The sequence below is a fragment of the Fringilla coelebs genome (assembly GCF_963513975.1).
Source record: "Fringilla coelebs genome assembly, chromosome: 6".
NCBI classification, from domain to species: domain Eukaryota; kingdom Metazoa; phylum Chordata; class Aves; order Passeriformes; family Fringillidae; genus Fringilla; species Fringilla coelebs.
In genome coordinates, this window is record NC_140034.1 from 6,788,744 (window position 1) to 6,805,575 (window position 16,832).

The 16,832-nt window shown below is 41.8% G+C and overlaps 1 protein-coding gene across 1 annotated transcript in view; it reads right to left on the reverse strand.

The window, feature by feature from the left end:
• KCNH5 (potassium voltage-gated channel subfamily H member 5) overlaps positions 1-16,832 on the reverse strand; it is a gene marked incomplete at its 3' end in the record, with an annotated part of 150,036 nt that overhangs the window by 95,519 nt on the left and 37,685 nt on the right. Inside the window, exons 5-6 of the mRNA XM_084207176.1 lie at positions 15,174-15,289; positions 10,227-10,619 (exon numbers count right to left, since the gene is read on the reverse strand). Of these exons, the coding sequence (XP_084063302.1) occupies positions 10,227-10,619; positions 15,174-15,289 (509 nt within the window). The remainder of the gene's footprint in view (positions 1-10,226; positions 10,620-15,173; positions 15,290-16,832) is intronic.

A 16,832-nucleotide genomic window follows, 5' to 3' on the forward strand; every position in this document is an offset into this window, starting at 1 on the left:
TAACAACAACAAAAAGAAACGAAATACGCATTTTAAATGTGTTCTAAAACTGAAATAATCTGAGCTTTGAAAATGGGGATCGGTACTGCATCATTTAATAGAAAACATGGTCTCAGAAAAGGTCAGAGGAAAAAAAGAACAACTTTTCACTCCGTTTTAATGTTCAGCACACTGGGGTTTTGAAGAATTTATGGGGTGGCCAAGAACCAGAGCTATGAAATGTTGGTAGGATGTGTTGCAAATGCAGTGAAAGGGGTGATTGCACCATATACAGATGTTAAACTAAAATTAAGCTAGTATCTTTATGCTGGACACAAGCAACTACAGCAAAACTTCCATCAAAGTGATAAATCCTCAGAGGATTTTGCAGCCAGGGCTCACCTGTGTGCAAGAGCAAAATGGTTTTATGTGGCCACAGCATGGACTGAGCTCCAAGCACCCTCTGGATCCCACAGAAAGCTGCAAGCTGATGACCAACAATCCTGACCCTGTGAGCAGCCCATCCTTCCTCCCTAGAGAGGAGAAGTGGGGCATGTCAGGGGAGTGATTCACCCCATCCACCTCTGACAGATGGGGAGGGGATGAATCACCTCCCTCCCCTGCCACTGAGCGCACAGGAGCTGAGGGCTATCGCTGACACAGCTGCTGCGAGGAGAAATCAAACCCACCCCCAGAAACCCAGAGAGCTGGATCTGCACACAACCCAATCTGTACTGTGCACCAGAAAAACAGAAATACAGAGCACTGCCTCCCAAGGTGAGACTGATCCTGCTCCAGAGGAGCTTGGGGAATAAATGCTATTAATAACAGGAGGCTGAGATGCTCTGCATGCTCATTTCTTCATTTAACAGCCAATTACTCCACATAATGTGATGCTACACTACCTTCGGTTCTGGCAGGGCTTTGCACAAGTCCCCATTGGCTTGAGGAAGGAATTGAATCAGTTCATAAAAAAATGAACAATCACAAAGTAAACTGGACTGGGGTTCTTGCTCTCAAAAGGGCAAGAGCTGGTAAATCATAAATATTGAACTACAGATAGTAATAAGTGAAGACAGGTGGACTATGAGAGGTGGAAGAGTCAGACACCTGAAATGTCCTTACATCAAAAGGTACAAAAGGTTGTAACTCAAAGAAAGGGAAAAAATTTTAAAGCTGGGCATCAGTTATAAATGAGTAAATAATCACCCAGAGGAAGAAAACACAGAGAACTGACAATATATAAGAAATAAAAAAACTGATCAACAGAAAACTACACCTTTGAGAAGAAGCAGAGATAAAGTAAGAATTGCCAAATGCCAGGTTGAACTTTTCCTTCCAAAGAATACTAAAATAAATATCCAAAGATCCTTCAAATTCAAAATTGAAAAAAAAAAAGAACAATTAAAGTGATCAAGCTGCAATGAAGTAAAAATTATCCAGGCTTGGGCTAAAAATTAAATTAATCCTGAGCATTAGTTTTCAAAAATGATGTCGCTATTTCCCAGAAAATCTAATGCATCAAGAAGGAAATAAACAAATACATTACCTGAACAAATGTTAAGGGAAAGAGTAATTAGAAACTTTGAGATAAATCAAAATGCAATCAGTGGAGCAGTAGGTTAGCTGAGCTCAGGCTAGCTGGGATCTATCCAAGGTTTCCTGATAGCTTTCTCTGATACCACAGCCCATTTTCTAAAGCAAGAAATGCAGTAGTTCAGTAACATAAGAGGTGAAATTATTATGAAACACAGGGAAAACAGGGACCACCACTGGGATACCAGGGTGACTGAAGAACTTGTGGACAGGGTGGGAAAATGGAAATCCTAAAAGGAGAGTCTAGCAGGGGTTACAAGTGGTGACTCCTAGTGATTTTTCTGACTTCTTAGCGACATAGAAAGAGTATATGGTCACAGAATCTGCTAATGGCACCTTTGGAACACACTGTCAGGAACAGAGAATAACCATGTGCAAATAAAGGAAAATATGATAAAGCTTGACAATATAGAGTCCCAAGGCATCCATTGCAGCAGAAATTAACAAAAATGTCTACAACTACAAGAGTCTTTAACTGAAGATTTCTGAGAAAAAGAAATATTTGGGTATATGGGTTAATCCCACATACCCATCCCACACAACTCAGAGCAAGCAGTGAGCTGCACTCACAGAAGAGGCTAATCCAGCTCCAGGACAGATCAGCTGAATGTTTCCACCATCAACAGGAAAAGCCAAACCCCAGTTGCAAAGTAAAGATGAATTCCCCACCTGGAGTAATCTGTAAAGCTCTGCCCTAAAGAGATGCATTTGAACTTCACTTCCTGCAGAGAGAGGCAGCTGGAACAGCCACAAAAATGCTCATAAAATTTCATAAATGAGTTGTCTAAACAAGAACAGTTTGCCTAAACTAAGGAAAGAAAAATAGGGGCGTTTATGCAGGGGACTCTTCTTTCTAAGCACATCGAGGAGACAAACGTGAAGAAGGAAAAAGAAATATTTAACCAAGGAGGTTGGCACAGGAAGGAATGCACAGACTGCAAATTAAGAGAGATTTATTAAGACATCATGAAGAAAAGTGGATTTTTGACCACCAGTTTATAGGATGGGTGATACAATGAACCTCTCACCAGAGCTGATGACTCAGAGAGTCAAAAGGACCCCATGAGTCCTTTTGTTTTACACCCACCTTTTTTTTTCTGCTTTTGCTTTTATCCTTTGAAAAATCAAAGTGAAGCAAATACAGTCTCAAGGGGGGATATATTTCACCCCAGCCCAAACTAGACCACAGAGGAGTCTGCATCTGAGCTATCACAGCAGTGTCACTACATTCAAGGGTGAGAAATAGAAGTTTTAGGGCAGAATGACCCCTCAGACCTACTCTGGAGGTGCATCTTAGAACATGAGCAGCCCTGCCCCAGATGTGCCTGTACCTCCTTGTGGACAATGTTAGTCCTCATGTTTTCATCAGGTGAATCCCATGCTTAACAAATTTTGAAATACAGTCCAAATACTTTCTTTAAAGATGCGTGGGCAAAACTTTCCTTTCCCTTCTCTTACCAGAAGTAAAAAACAAAAACAAAAAAATCACCCAAATAAAGCACATAGCTGATTCTGTGAATTCTGTAATTAAAGTTTTGAAACAGAGAAAGAGGCAGGATTTTTGTAAACCTTGGGCAATCTCCACCAAACAGTTGTTACATGATGGCACACAATGTAAGAGGAAACAAAGTGCTTACAGATTTTCGGAGTGACTGAAAGGGTGAGCCTGCCAACACGAGCAGGTGAGCCTGCAGGCACACAACTAAAAAGTTCTATTCTGTGCAGAGCAGGAGGAGTATCCTGGAGGAGGTAAAGGCTGTTTGAAATGCAACCAGCAAATCATTCCCAAAAGAAATTTTTGAGCTTAGCTACTTAAATAGAGCTTAGCTCCAAAATCCCTGGTTAGGCTCCTTAATTCTGCTTTTCTGGAGTTTATGTTAAAATAAATCTTCTAACTTGTATCAGAAATCTTTATTTCTTGGTAAACAATTAATATAATAAAGCTGCAGAGCTACAAATCAAAATGAACACATGACCAAAAAAAACCCCCCCAAAAAAAAGTGACATTTCTGATTTATCACCACTTTAAGAGCAGAATTTAGAGTTGTATTCAATTTTGTAGATACACACAGGAGTAAAGGGCTTTCCTTCTTCTACACCAGCTATCTAGACCCCAGGTCCAGATACAAGCAGAGGCCAGTTAATACTTGACCCTGCACCACTGGAAGCAATGGGAGTAGAGACTTGAGTGAGCAAAAATTTCAGTCCTTAAAGCAAAATGTAAGCAAGCAGGTTTCTTAGTGCATTTTCCAAACGTACCCCAAAATTCATTGCTTGGGATTTATCTTCTGGTTTTTTACCAGGGGGATGGAGAAAATTTCCTTTATTTTTTTTCCTCCAACACAAATGTCAATAATCTCTAACATTATAAATAAAATTCCAGTGAACTGTTTATGGCACAACCATACAGTGCAGCACATGTCAAACAGTAAATAACTGAGGTTATAAAGAGAAGGGTGATTGCAAAATATTTCTTCTAGATGCAAGATAAGGGAGATGTGGCATGTTGCACTACTTATTTGTTAGAGTGCCCAAAAAAAGGGGACTGTCATGAAATATGATAATTTTCGCTCACATAGGGAAGGTGGGCAAAGGACAAAATAGGAATTTGTGCTACCCCCATCAGCTTCACTTCAGTGAGCATCTGATCAGATTATTTCATTTCCTCATCTCCTTTGTAAGCCTTCCCTTCCTTTGTGAGCAAAAGGGATCACACAGGACTCCAAGCTTCCCTTGAAAGTGCTCCACAAACAATTTCCTCTGCTGGACTCTGTATCAGCTTATACAGCTCTGACTGAAGATTTTATTTAAATGGATGGTACCCAACATCTGCTTCCCACTAATATATACATCACATTAAAATAAAATATTTTTCAAAATGGAAAAAAAAAGACCACTGGGACATCTAATTACAGTTCAGTATGCCATAACCCACGTCAGAGAGGTGTATGAGGCTATCAGGTCACCCACCACCCCCTGCCCTGGCTCTGGCTCAGCTCCTTCCTTTCACAAGTTGCCTCTCACATCATGGAGACTTTCAGGTGTTTCCACAGGGAAACCTGCAGACATATCCCAGACCTTGTACAGCATTAAAGTATCTGGTTAATTAATTTAGAAAAAAAAAATTAAAGGCTGATTAATTTAACAGTGGCAGAACTTTAATAAAATCCTAGAATAAAAGCCAAAGAGAAGAGATGCAATTCTGCAAGTCAGTACAATGGGGTGATAGAGGTGACTAAGTGAAAGGGGTGAAAATGGTTGAAATTCTACAAAATATATACCTACAGTGGATACATTTATAACTTAATACCATACCCATGCCACTGTATTGTTCTATTATTCTAGTGGGTTTTCACACACTACAACAGAATGACAGCATTCTCCATATTTAATTATTTTCTGAGTGCATAACAAGGGGGGAAATGCCAGGTCCCAGGGTTAGTGCTTCTGTCATTACTTGCTAGGAATTTCCACTGTAGTTTAACACTTGGCTGCAGCCAGGATTTAGTTCTGAGAATTATCTTCTCCATGCTCAGCCTGTTGCCCAAAAACTCTCCTTCAAATACCTCCTACAAAGGGAATGTTTGCAGTAAAGCACTGCAGGTGTGAACGTGGCTACACCAGCTTAATCAGCTTTTATTTGCTTTCAATTTACAGACATTGCAATTTTAGTTTCTATTAATTGCAGTGATACAAAGTTCCTGACAATGCTGAAATAGATCGATAGTGGCAATTAAAATAAAATTACAATTACAAGGAGTCCGTGCTTTAATGTGCCCTGCATAGATCACTAAATTTTAAAGGCCACTGGGTCATGTAGTCTTACATTATTAAACAACAGGCACAGAACTTTGGTTTAGGTCATTTAAATTTCTCTGCTTTCATTTCCAGCCATTGGCTTGCAAAAATTAATTTCCGCAGAAAGAATCTTTTATACAACTCATCTGAAAACCATCTGGATGCCACCCTGACTTTGTGTCCCTTTCTCCACAGTACATGATATGTCATTTCAGGACCATGTTTCTGGCACAGAGCAGATCTAGCTTCTAGGTATTATTCTATGACAAACTCAGAAATTCATTAATCTCAGTAAAAATTCCCAGGAAAAAAAAATATTTTTCAAAATAGTAAAAGGCTTTCTCAACTGAATTTAACCCTTAATTTGTGGAAGAATTTTCCATTTGGCCAAAAGCTTGTCCATCCATCTAGTTTGGGGAATATTTACTCAAAATACTTACTTGCAGATGCTCAAATGCATGTGAAGACAAGAGCCAAACACCTGCCCAACATCCTGGTGTCCTGGGATGCCAATCAATGTATTTGGTCCCAAAGGGAGATTTTAGCACGGTTTTACCATACCTGATCAACATTCTTGGGCACCTGTAAATTTGCTGACAATTTCATCACAATATGATGCTGATAATTCTGACTTGTATGGAAAAAATGGTTCCAAACAATTGTTTGGTGGCCTAGACTGAGAGAGGTTGGATATTTATCTCTCCAAGTGGCAGAACACATATAAAGGCTAAGTCTCAAGGCAACATAACTCTCCAGTTTCAAAATCAGGGAGTCATGATTCTATAAATTTTATAAACTGAGCATACAGCAGTGGAAGAGTTGTTACATGCAGCTCATTACTCAGGGAAAATAAAATTAGAAGCACTGCAAGAAACATAGAACTTCAAGACAAAAATCTGATTTCCAGCCTCTACATACTTTACATACCTACAGGAACTTCATGGGACCAAAATTTTTGGATCCAAACACCATATTCCCCTTTAATACAAAGTTTAGTGTCCTTTTTTTTTTTTTAAATAATGTTAAAGAAGACAGGCAGACACTTTTAGACTAAATCTGAATTTTCAGGGAACTCTTATACTTAAAAAAAAAAAAAATTCAGCCAAGTTTCAGAGACTCTGAGCACACACACTCTGTTCTGGTTTATTCCTTGAAAACTGCCTGGATTCCCCAGTATGTACTTATGTTGTCCCCTGTCCCACTTCTGTAAAGGAAAAGTTTTCTGTATGATTTTGGTTTAGCCAGAATGTATTTCAGTGCAGGATATGCTGCCCAATTAGAAAAGATATGCATTTTCTGATTTTCTAGGACTATCATCCTGGCAAGTTTCCTAATTCAAATATCCCACTAAGGATTCCACTTTCCTCTCCATTAGTTCATTTTTCTCCAGCCTATTTTACCTTGTTTTCCTGCCTTTTCAATACCACTTAGTCACTTAATTCCTCATCCATCACATCATCTTAGATGTCAACAAGGTGTCTCTCATTATGGTCCCTTTCCCTCTCCCTCTCACACATCCCAATACCCCTGAGAAGACTCCAACAGCCTGGCTCTGTGATCCAGGCTTGGAAACCTACACCTCTAATTCTGCCTCAAATCATCTTAATCCCCCTCAGTTCTCAATTTGTGTGTCATAATCCTCTCCATCAAATCCTTCTACCAAGGCTCTACATGTACTCAGCAACAAAATAACTTTGATTTACAGCCATGTTTGCCTCAGGTGGGAACTCCAGCCTTCACCTGAAGTTGTCTGTGAGGGAAAAGACACAGTTCCCATTCTGGCCCAGCCTGGCTGCATTTTTAAACTACAGCCCTTGGTAAGAAAACACACATTTCCTTTTTTCAGCCTTATTTTTTTTAATCTCTCAATTTATCTCCTTAATTTCAGCATCATAAAAAGCGCTCTAGTGCTTAAGGCATCTTAGTTCACTTCAAGCACCTGTATCATATAGAGCAGTCTACAGATACAACAGAGAGACAAAATCCCAAACCTCCTTGGCCATATCCTTCTTCATGAGTGAGAGATCTACCCACAGGGAGGAAAAGAAACCCCCTCTAATGGTGCTCCCCTTTCTAATCTAGCTCCTTAACAGCTAGCAAAAAATCATCTGATGCTTTATGTGGGACTACAAGGGTCAGATTCACTCAGCTGGCTTTTAGGGCTGCTCACTCTGATTTGGGTCCATCCCTCACCACCACACCAAGAACCCAAGGGGCACCAGGACCTGCACCCCAGGTCTTTATTGCTAAGCTCATTTTCTGCAGTTTTATCTGAAATGCCACAATCATCAACTTTAAGACTTTTATCCAACACCCAGGGCCAAGAGAGAGAGCTAAAACCTTGCAGAATCAAGAGCTAAAAGAACTCTTCTCTCTCCTGTTTGCCTTAAGAAGGAAACAAACACCTTCTAATGAGAAACATTGCTTTTAATCAGAGCATCTCTCCCAAATTAAGATTATGGATTTACTTATTCTTTACCTATGAACAGTGTTTGAACACCCTGGGTTTTTTTGCTGGGTGGCCAAAATGTTAAATCCCAGGCAAGAAGCACCAGTTGAAATAAATGTTAAAAAACAAATGAAGATAAAGAGCATTAATAACTGCAACCACCCAGAACACTCTAACCAACTCGAAAGACTTAAATGTCACAAATCAAGACATATCACCAAAAAAAAAAAAAATCTCCCCTGAAGGACATGGAAAAGAGGAAATGCAGACCCAGGGAGGAAAGACTGACTGTTTACATACCTGTTTTCAAAGTCACTTCAGTTCTTTTCAGACACTAGGGAAAGCTGGAGTTGGAGGGGAGGGAAATCAAGTAAATATAAACTGCTGGAGGCTTCAGAGCCATAACACAGCGCTTCATGACAAGGGAATCTTACTGTTGTCTCCTTTATTAAAAAGGGGTTAATGTTTCATTTGTTTGAAAGTAAATGACAGGTGCTCTAGGATCACTGGGGTTCATGATACCTTGCTATGGTTACTACATTTTGATTAAAGTTTGTCACTTTAGGCGTGTCTCAATTATAATGCTCTGTCAAGATTCTCTTCCCTGTCACAAATATTGCAGATGGTTTATTTCCCATGTATATGTTAGAGAAAAAGGTTAACCTCATCCTTTAAATCTGTCCTGCTTGGGCACAGAAATTTTCTGTTTGTTTTACATATTACAGCACAAAAATCTGGAGATAATGCTGCATTTTTTATAAAAATCAGGCTCCTCTTAGTCTGAAACTGGTTACCTTAAAAAGATGTATTACGTCTACAACCTTGCTAATATCACCTTCTTCCACAGCCTGACTGTACAACCTGGTTTCAGATGGGCAGCCCTCATAGGATCTTGAATTTAAGCTGCAAGTATTATCACTTCTGTCATATTTGCTATAAATAAAATGGAACAATGTCAAAAGATGCTACTCAGCACACAGAGGCAGGGATGGAATTTTAAAGGAGCTCTACAAAATTTGCAGCAAAGCCTGCATTAAAAAAAAAGAATGTAGGTTTTATATAGTGAGGATATGTAAGTGCAGAATTGAGAATTAAAAAACAAACAAACAAACAACCCCACTAAATGGTGTTCTAAGAAAAAACTGTTAAAATGTTCAAAAATGAACAGAGGCTTTTTTATCTGTTTATGGCCCTGAAGATAAAAAGCTCTAGAGAAAAATTAAAACAAGTCCTAAAGCCATTACAGTTCCATTTTAATAATGAATTTCTGTACACTGACTCGTGCATGCATTATTTGTTGTAGTTATTGCTTGTTTTCTGTATTAGCTTAGGCCACAAGCTCGACTGCATAAATGTTAACACTCTTGGCCGTTAAAAAGCTTTCATTCAGCATCCATCTATGATATTTATGTTCTCTCTCCTCAAACAGTTTCTCAAATTTTAGCTGTGGTTGAAGAATTGTACCAAAAAAATCGAAATAAATCTCCCTCTCAAACAAACATTTAAAATTACAGCCTGGTTCAAAAGGTAATCCTAGGGCAGGATTTTAGAAAAAGCTTATTCACAGCCATTCCCTGCTTTCATATAAGTGGCAAATTTGTCACCAGCTTCAGTCAGAGGAAATACAGAACTGTAATCAAGGCCTGCAATGGGTTAGAGCTGCCCAAAGACTGAGCTGAAAAGGAAGGCTGTGACAGGGGACATCCCAACTGGCCCAGCCTACCTGGACAGGGATTTGCACCAATGCTTTTGGATGACATTCAAGCCATTCTAAAACCCCCATCTCTAAAATAAACATCCACAAATGGTACTGGAACCCTCACACACCTCTCCACTAACACAGGAGTGTCTTGCTGGTAAATCCCAGCAGCTCAAGGCCAGAGCATGAGCTACCTCACTGGGTGATACCTCAGGTTTTAGCTGTTATATTTTTCAGATCCTGTGCTGCTTTAGTGTGTGGGTCTGGGCTTCATATGAGGGGATGCTGAGCTCTCTGCACAGAGCAGGGAGGCAAAACAATTCCTTCTCTAGCTGGGGACCAAGGACAAGTGATCCAAATCTCAGGCCCAAAAGCGTAAACAACATGGACTGAAGAGAGAAAAACAAGAAGGATGGGACTGCATGGGCTAAAGCTGTAACTGAACAATTAACTCCAATATGCAAATGGACCAGAACTTACAAAAGTCAGAGAACTCATGACTGGTTGTCCATTTTGTGACCAATTTGGTTCATCTTGGGTGTAGCCCAAGGTGGATCTGTTGAGGCCTTTTAATAAATCCCTACTTTATTCTTTAACTCTGTCTAGACTCTGCTTTAGGTCAGCCTTCACAAGGCACCAGGGAAGAAGCTTCTAAATAAATCCTTAGTTAAAACAATCCTTTTGAGACAGACTACAGCCACTTACCTCATCCACATTCTCAAAGGCATTGATGATGTCATATGGTAAACAGGACAGAAGATCAATCACAAACCATGTCTTCAGGTAGTTCATCCTTATGAGCTTGGGATCAGATATAACCTCTCCCCCAGGACCAACAAAGGTGGTGTGAAAGTTCAAAACAATGTCAACCAGAAAAATAACGTCCACAACGCTGTCCAGCACCAGCCAGGCAATGTTGTTCTGCTTTGTCTTGAAGGACACATTATATGGAACCATGATTGCTGTGTAGAAGGTTAGAATTAAGATGACCCAGTCCCAGGTGGTCTTAAAAGCACAATAGTGGAGTATAATGTGTGGTGGAGTCTTTGGAGCTTCTTGCTTGTACTGAGGAAGAATATCAGATCCCAGCTGGAGAACCTGTAAGAGGCAGAGAGGCAAATGTTACTGTTTTCAGTGAATAGGATCCAGTGAGGGGTCTTACAGACTTCTGTGAGGAGCAGCAGAGATGGGACTGTGTTTGTTGGACATTCCAAGGCAACTCACAGTTTCTAAATAATCTGATTTATTTAGGGTGTGTAGAGGCAGCTATCACTCAATGAATGGGAGAGGCATGGCATCTCAGGATATTCCTGCAAAAAGGAAGGTCTTTGCAGATGGACTGAGGGGAAACCGTGCCAACAGCAAGGGAAGAGAGGCTCCATACAGAGGTTTAGGGTACTGCCACACCAGCAGATGCTTTGCAGTTATGAACATAGAATCATAGAATGGTTTAGGTTGGAAGGGACCTAAAAGATGATCTATCTCCAACCCTCCTGCCATGGCAGGGAATCTTCCACTAGATCAGGTTGTACCAAGCCCTATACAACCTGGCCTTGAACACTTTCAGGGATGGGGCAGCCACAGCTTCTCTGGCAACCTGCTCCCATGCCTCACCAGCCTCACATAAAAGAGTTTCTTCCTTACACATAATCTAAACATGAACACTCATTCAGATTTGTAGTTTCAAGACTAATTCTTTGTGCCTGACCTCTTTTTTAAATCACTGCTGAGCTAGAGCAACACCTATCAAAGGTGACCCCAGCTTTGCTGGTTGACCTCCTAAAATGAGGCATCATGTGCACAACCTCTGCCTAAAACCCTGCCAATATCACACTTCCTTCGTATTTTCTTCAAAAAGTTGTTGCTCCCACAAGCTCAATATCACTAGTGGGTTCTCCTTTATTTCCTGTAATTACTTCTCATTTTTTCTGCATAGAACTATAATCTCCTGCATGCTCACTGCTGTAAAACTGTGGAACTGGAAACACTGCAAAACCCAAGCCAAATTCACTTAAGGCATTTCCAGCTAATCTAATTACCTCTTATCTCAGTGCAACACAAGAAACAAAAGCACAAAGGAATGCACACGTGGCAATTTATTGCACTGACAACTGAAAGATCCATTTGGGGATCCATCTGGGGATCTGAAGTCTTTATGGGATAAAATAAGTAATTACAGCAACTTTAAAACTCATTTCAGCCCTACACCTGCCCCATACTGGGTGATGCACCATATTTCCAGGATTGAAAACAGCAGCCTCAGATGTATAAAGTTGATGAAACACAGGATCCTTCCTCAATGGAGAGGAATAAATGGCTCTGAATAAACCATATAATAACTAAAAATATGATCTCAAGCACCACAGATAGGGATTCTCCATTAATTCTTTGCAGTCTTGTCTTTTAGGTGCTTTTAAGAGAAAGCTGTTGCTGAGATCAGACAGTAAAAGTCTGTCTCTGCTGAAAATCTGTTCTCCAGGAAACACCAATTGATCACTACAGCAGCCTCTCTCATTCTGTGATGAGGGATGTGGCTTCCCAAGATGTCAAATCTGGGCCAATGTCAGGCTGAAGGGATGCAAACCTGCTCCTCCCTACCTGGTCCCACCCTCCCTCAGCCCACGTGTAGCAATCAGGATCTGTAGGGAAAGTCAGTGGAGCTGACACAAGGAAAAACTAACTTGTTACATTAATTAGCCATTTCTTTTCTACAGGGTCAGCAGAACTGCACAGATTTATCCCATGGCCAGAAAAGCACTGCACCCACTACACAGGCAGCAGTGAGAGAGCAGCAGAGACCTCCAGGAGCCCGTGGCTGCTCCCTTTGCCAACAGCCTCGTGTCACGCCAGCCCCAGTGTAACACAAAGCCCTCTGTGGTCCCAATGGCACTTGCCAGAGACAAGCACAGATGCCAAACCCCTGATGAGACCTATAAAAACATCCAACTTCAGGTGTCCCTCCCCCAGTTCCCAGGACAGACTCACTGCCAGCACTTCTATGCTCCTATAACCACTGCAGCACACTGAACTTGTTGGTGGATCCATGGGGTTTTCCCTGGAATTAAAGCAGCAATCAACACAGTAATTTTCTCACAGCAGCCTTGTGAAAATTTCTTTCAAAGTGAAAATTTCCACCTGCACTTAACACACCATTTTGGCTTTGCCTCATAATTTGGTTGTTTTCTCCAGATATCTCTTTGGACACATCAGTGCCCAACACTTTGCTGATAAATCAGCACTGGGACTTTCTTCCCTGGTTTCTTCAGGCCTGTTTGTTCCCTGCCTTGTTCACTGGGGCAGGAGCTGGAAATGTCCTCACTAGAGCTGGAAAAATAAACTACTTAGGGCTCAAGCAGAATGTGATTAACATATGCTTGATAGTTCCCTGTGCCTCTGGTGGTGGAGTGCTTGGGAGCTCCCACGATACTGTAAAAGCATAATTATTATTCTTAACATAATCTCATGCTGAGTTTGACATGGTGAGTGGGTGGCAAGTGGCTGTGGAGACCACTGAACTATAATGATTATTTTTTTCATGCTGCATGGATTTTTAATCACCAAAGAATACACAATATCTTGTTAGTCAGCTGCATTCACCACAGACTGTCTGAATTATTCCAGTACACAGCTAATAAAAATGACTGGTAACTGTTAAGTCTGATAAGGTGAGCAGCACATTCTGCAAGGGATGAGCTATGAAGATAATGCTCCACCTCACATCCAGAAATATGGAAAATGGGGCCTGTGCAGTGATGATGAACGCCCCTCAGTCTGCCTTCCTCACAGCACTTTGCCTACAAAGCACTTTCCAACCATAAACCACTTTTAAGAGAGGAGTTTGCACACTCTGCAAGCAACTGCTCCTGAGTACAACCTCATCCCAGCTATTCCTGAGCACACCTACTCCCTTTCCTGAGGTTTTGCTGCTGCCTGATCTAACTCTCCCTTGCCATTTTTTTTTTCCTCTAGCTATAGTGGTCCTGGTGAACAATTTCCTCCCTCATTCTCTACAGCTGCTTTGGACTCCTTTGAATATTGTTACCATATCTTCTCCAGTCTTCCCTTCTCCAGACTAAACCAAGAATGGCTGTAACTGGATTTACAGGACACTGAAACATCATGAATTTGAAAACCATGAGGTGTCAGCATTTATCCAAGCTATTGGTATGGGATCATTCAAGGGAAAATGCCACACTGCCAACACCTGAAAACTGTGGGTTTTCATTATGATAATTTGAGATTTTTATTATCAAAGTTCACTAAAACCAGAAAGGCAATGAAACTAAAAAACCAAACATTTAAAGCTGCTATCAGGATAAGTTCTACAGGAAAAGTTCTCTGGCACAAGAGCTGTCTTTTTCAGTATCTCATATATTTTGACCCTGTATTTTTGACCAATTTATTTTTCATTACCAGCAGACCTGAAGATGAAGGCAGTACCTCTGTTTCAGAAGTTAACCTGAAGGTATTCACTCGTTGCACCACCTGCACTGTTAAGGAGATATTTGCATCCTGCCAAAGAGTTCATTTCATCAGTTCTGACGACAAAAGTGATGAGTGAAATATTGTAGGAATGGCTTTGCAGGAAAGTCAAGATCAGGGTATATATGCAGGCCATGGGGACCCAGACTGGGATGCTACCAAGGAGGTTTCCCAAACAATCCCATTTTCCTGAGAGAGGGACTCAAGGACATCAATCCTGGTTCCATGTCACTGTGAGACAGCACAGTAGGGAAGTACATCATGCACCCCACGTTAAGGAACACCAAGGAAGCTGAGGACTCTATGCACAGAAATAGTGTCATTTAAATAAAAGTGTTTTTATGACCTGTCCTAAACATGTGAGCTTGCCACGTGGAGCTGCTTTACGATGAGTGGAGGTGAGGCTGAAAAAATCAGTCAGGAAATATTTTCCTCTAAGAACATCCTTTCCCAATGGGAACTAGGGTGGGTTTTCTTCCCCCCACCTCCCCAGTAAGGGAGAAGCTGGTGTCCAGCCCACTGTCCTGGGTCAGGGCAAATTTGGGAGAGAACCCCCAAAGGGCTCCTCTAGGGAAGCAGATTCAATCGGCCCTTCCCCTCAACCGGTCCGGGAGAAAATGCCTCCTTGGAGAAAAGTGGGAAAAAACCTGTTTATTAAACAATAAAACCTAAACAATATTAAACAATAAAACCCCTTGCTGCTCCAAAAGAGATGACAAACTCAGAAGTGCCCTCCCCGGGCTGAGCTCAGCTCACTCCGTCTCTGCTCGGTCCCTCGGGGCCGGCAATGCCGCGGGCCCGGCCCGGCCCGGCGGGCCTCGGGTGGAGCTGCCGCTGCTCCGCGGGGTGTTCAGGCAGAGCAGGTCTGAACAGGCCCAAAGAAAAGGGAAAAAAACACAGTCCAGGGAACGTCTTTGCCTCAGCCTGCTAAACTCACTAAAACAAAGGAGAGAGCTCTGTCCTGCTGTCTGTCCATCCGCAGACAACACAGTCCAGGAGCAGGAATGTGGAGGACTGAGTGCAGTGTCTGAAAACAAACTGCTGCTTCTCCTCTCCCCCCTTCACTCCCTGGAACGAGTCCTAAAGGTGCAAAACTTATTATTCAGCATCGATAGAACAAGACAACTGGGGATAAAAGCATCACATAGTCAGCCCAGGACAGCCACTTACTTCGGCCAAGCGGGAGTGCTTGTGCACCACCTCGGCCTTGTTCATCGGCGTCAGCTGCTGCAGGACGCTGCGGCTGTTGGTCAGCGCCCGCGTCAGCCGGGCAAACTTGGTCCAGCCTGCAGAGAAAGAAGGGAACCGTGTCAGAAATCACTTCAGAACGACTCAGGCCTCGTCTAGTGTTAGTAAAGCTCCTTTCTGCTCAGCGATATTCAGCCTCAGACCTGAACGGTTTCTCTAAATTGCCGCACAGAGCAGCTTCAGGCTCCGGGCTTAAAGACCTTGCGAAAGAGGGAAAATACTGCTCCTTCAAGGCAGCACAGGTAAATGTGAAAGGAATCAAAGCATTCTTTCTTCTGCCTTCTGGAGAAATTGTGTTGGAGGGATGGCATTCTGTTATCAGCCTTCTGGGGACATTCTCTGCTGCTGAAATCTAATTCTAAGCCACTGAAGTTCATGCAAAAGCTGAAGGAAAATCCTTCCCGGGTACAGAAAGGCTCCTGGTGATTCAGGAGCACTGGAGCATCCCCCGAAGTCTGATCCTTAAGTCTTTACTGGTTTTTGCCCCAGCTAAACTTCGGGGACAAAAATAAACTGGAAAAAAATTTAAAAGACTGCACCAGCAGCAATGCTTCAAACTAAAAGAAAAAATATCATTAAGCATTTGAAATCAGATTAAGAACTCGATTTCAAATGGCATTAAGAAATAAATTTAGCTATTATACTAATGCTAAACATCTGCTTTAATTGTAGCCTGGGACCCACACAGTGAGCTGCCCCTGAGGAACATTTTCCTGCAGCACCTGGCCAGGAGCAGTTTGCTAGTGACAGGAGCACCAGCCCCAGGGACATGTCAGCAAGTCATTCCTGCTGGAAAAACACCCCAGTGTTTGTGATGGTATGGATGCATCAGTGGATGGGGCAGATGGGTGCAGCACAGAAAACACCAGGATTTTCAGCAGCGTAGCACCTCAGTATTGAGCAGGATAATTGAAAATCCAAGTATCTTTAGGAAGGAAATATATTCTCAAGGACACAGAAGGAGATGCTGAACATTCAGTTTAGCCAGGTATAATGTCATTGTTTTATCAGAGAGTTGTGGATAAAATATCAAAGAAGTTACAGACAGGAAAGGGGTCAGGAGAAGGTTTAACTTTCATTTAATGTGAATGCTGAGTAGGTGAAAATTAAATGAAAATATTCATATATCTGAGAAAGGAAACACAGCATTTCTATGTTAGAATAATCACAAAATCACAGAATGTTTTGGGTTGGAAAGGACCTTAAAGATGATCTCCTTCCAACCTCCTGCCATGGACAGGGACACCTTTCACCAGACCAGGTTGCTCAGAGCCCCATCCAACCTGGTCCTGAGCACTCCCAGGAATGGGGCACCCACAGCTGCTCTCGGCAACCTGTGCCAGTGCTAGGCTTATTTTTAAATGCCTTTTGCTGATAGGAGTCAGGGACTTGGGATGTTAAGGGAAGCCCTGGGGGAGATGAAATAACAAGCAGGGAAGAGAAAAGACAGTAAAACTTCAAGAAAAAATTATGTACAAACTTGGCTTTGCCATTTACCACGTACCTATCACATTCACCGAAATGTAAATCCATTGTTCATCATTTAACAATCAGAACAGCTTAAAATATCGTGACACACCA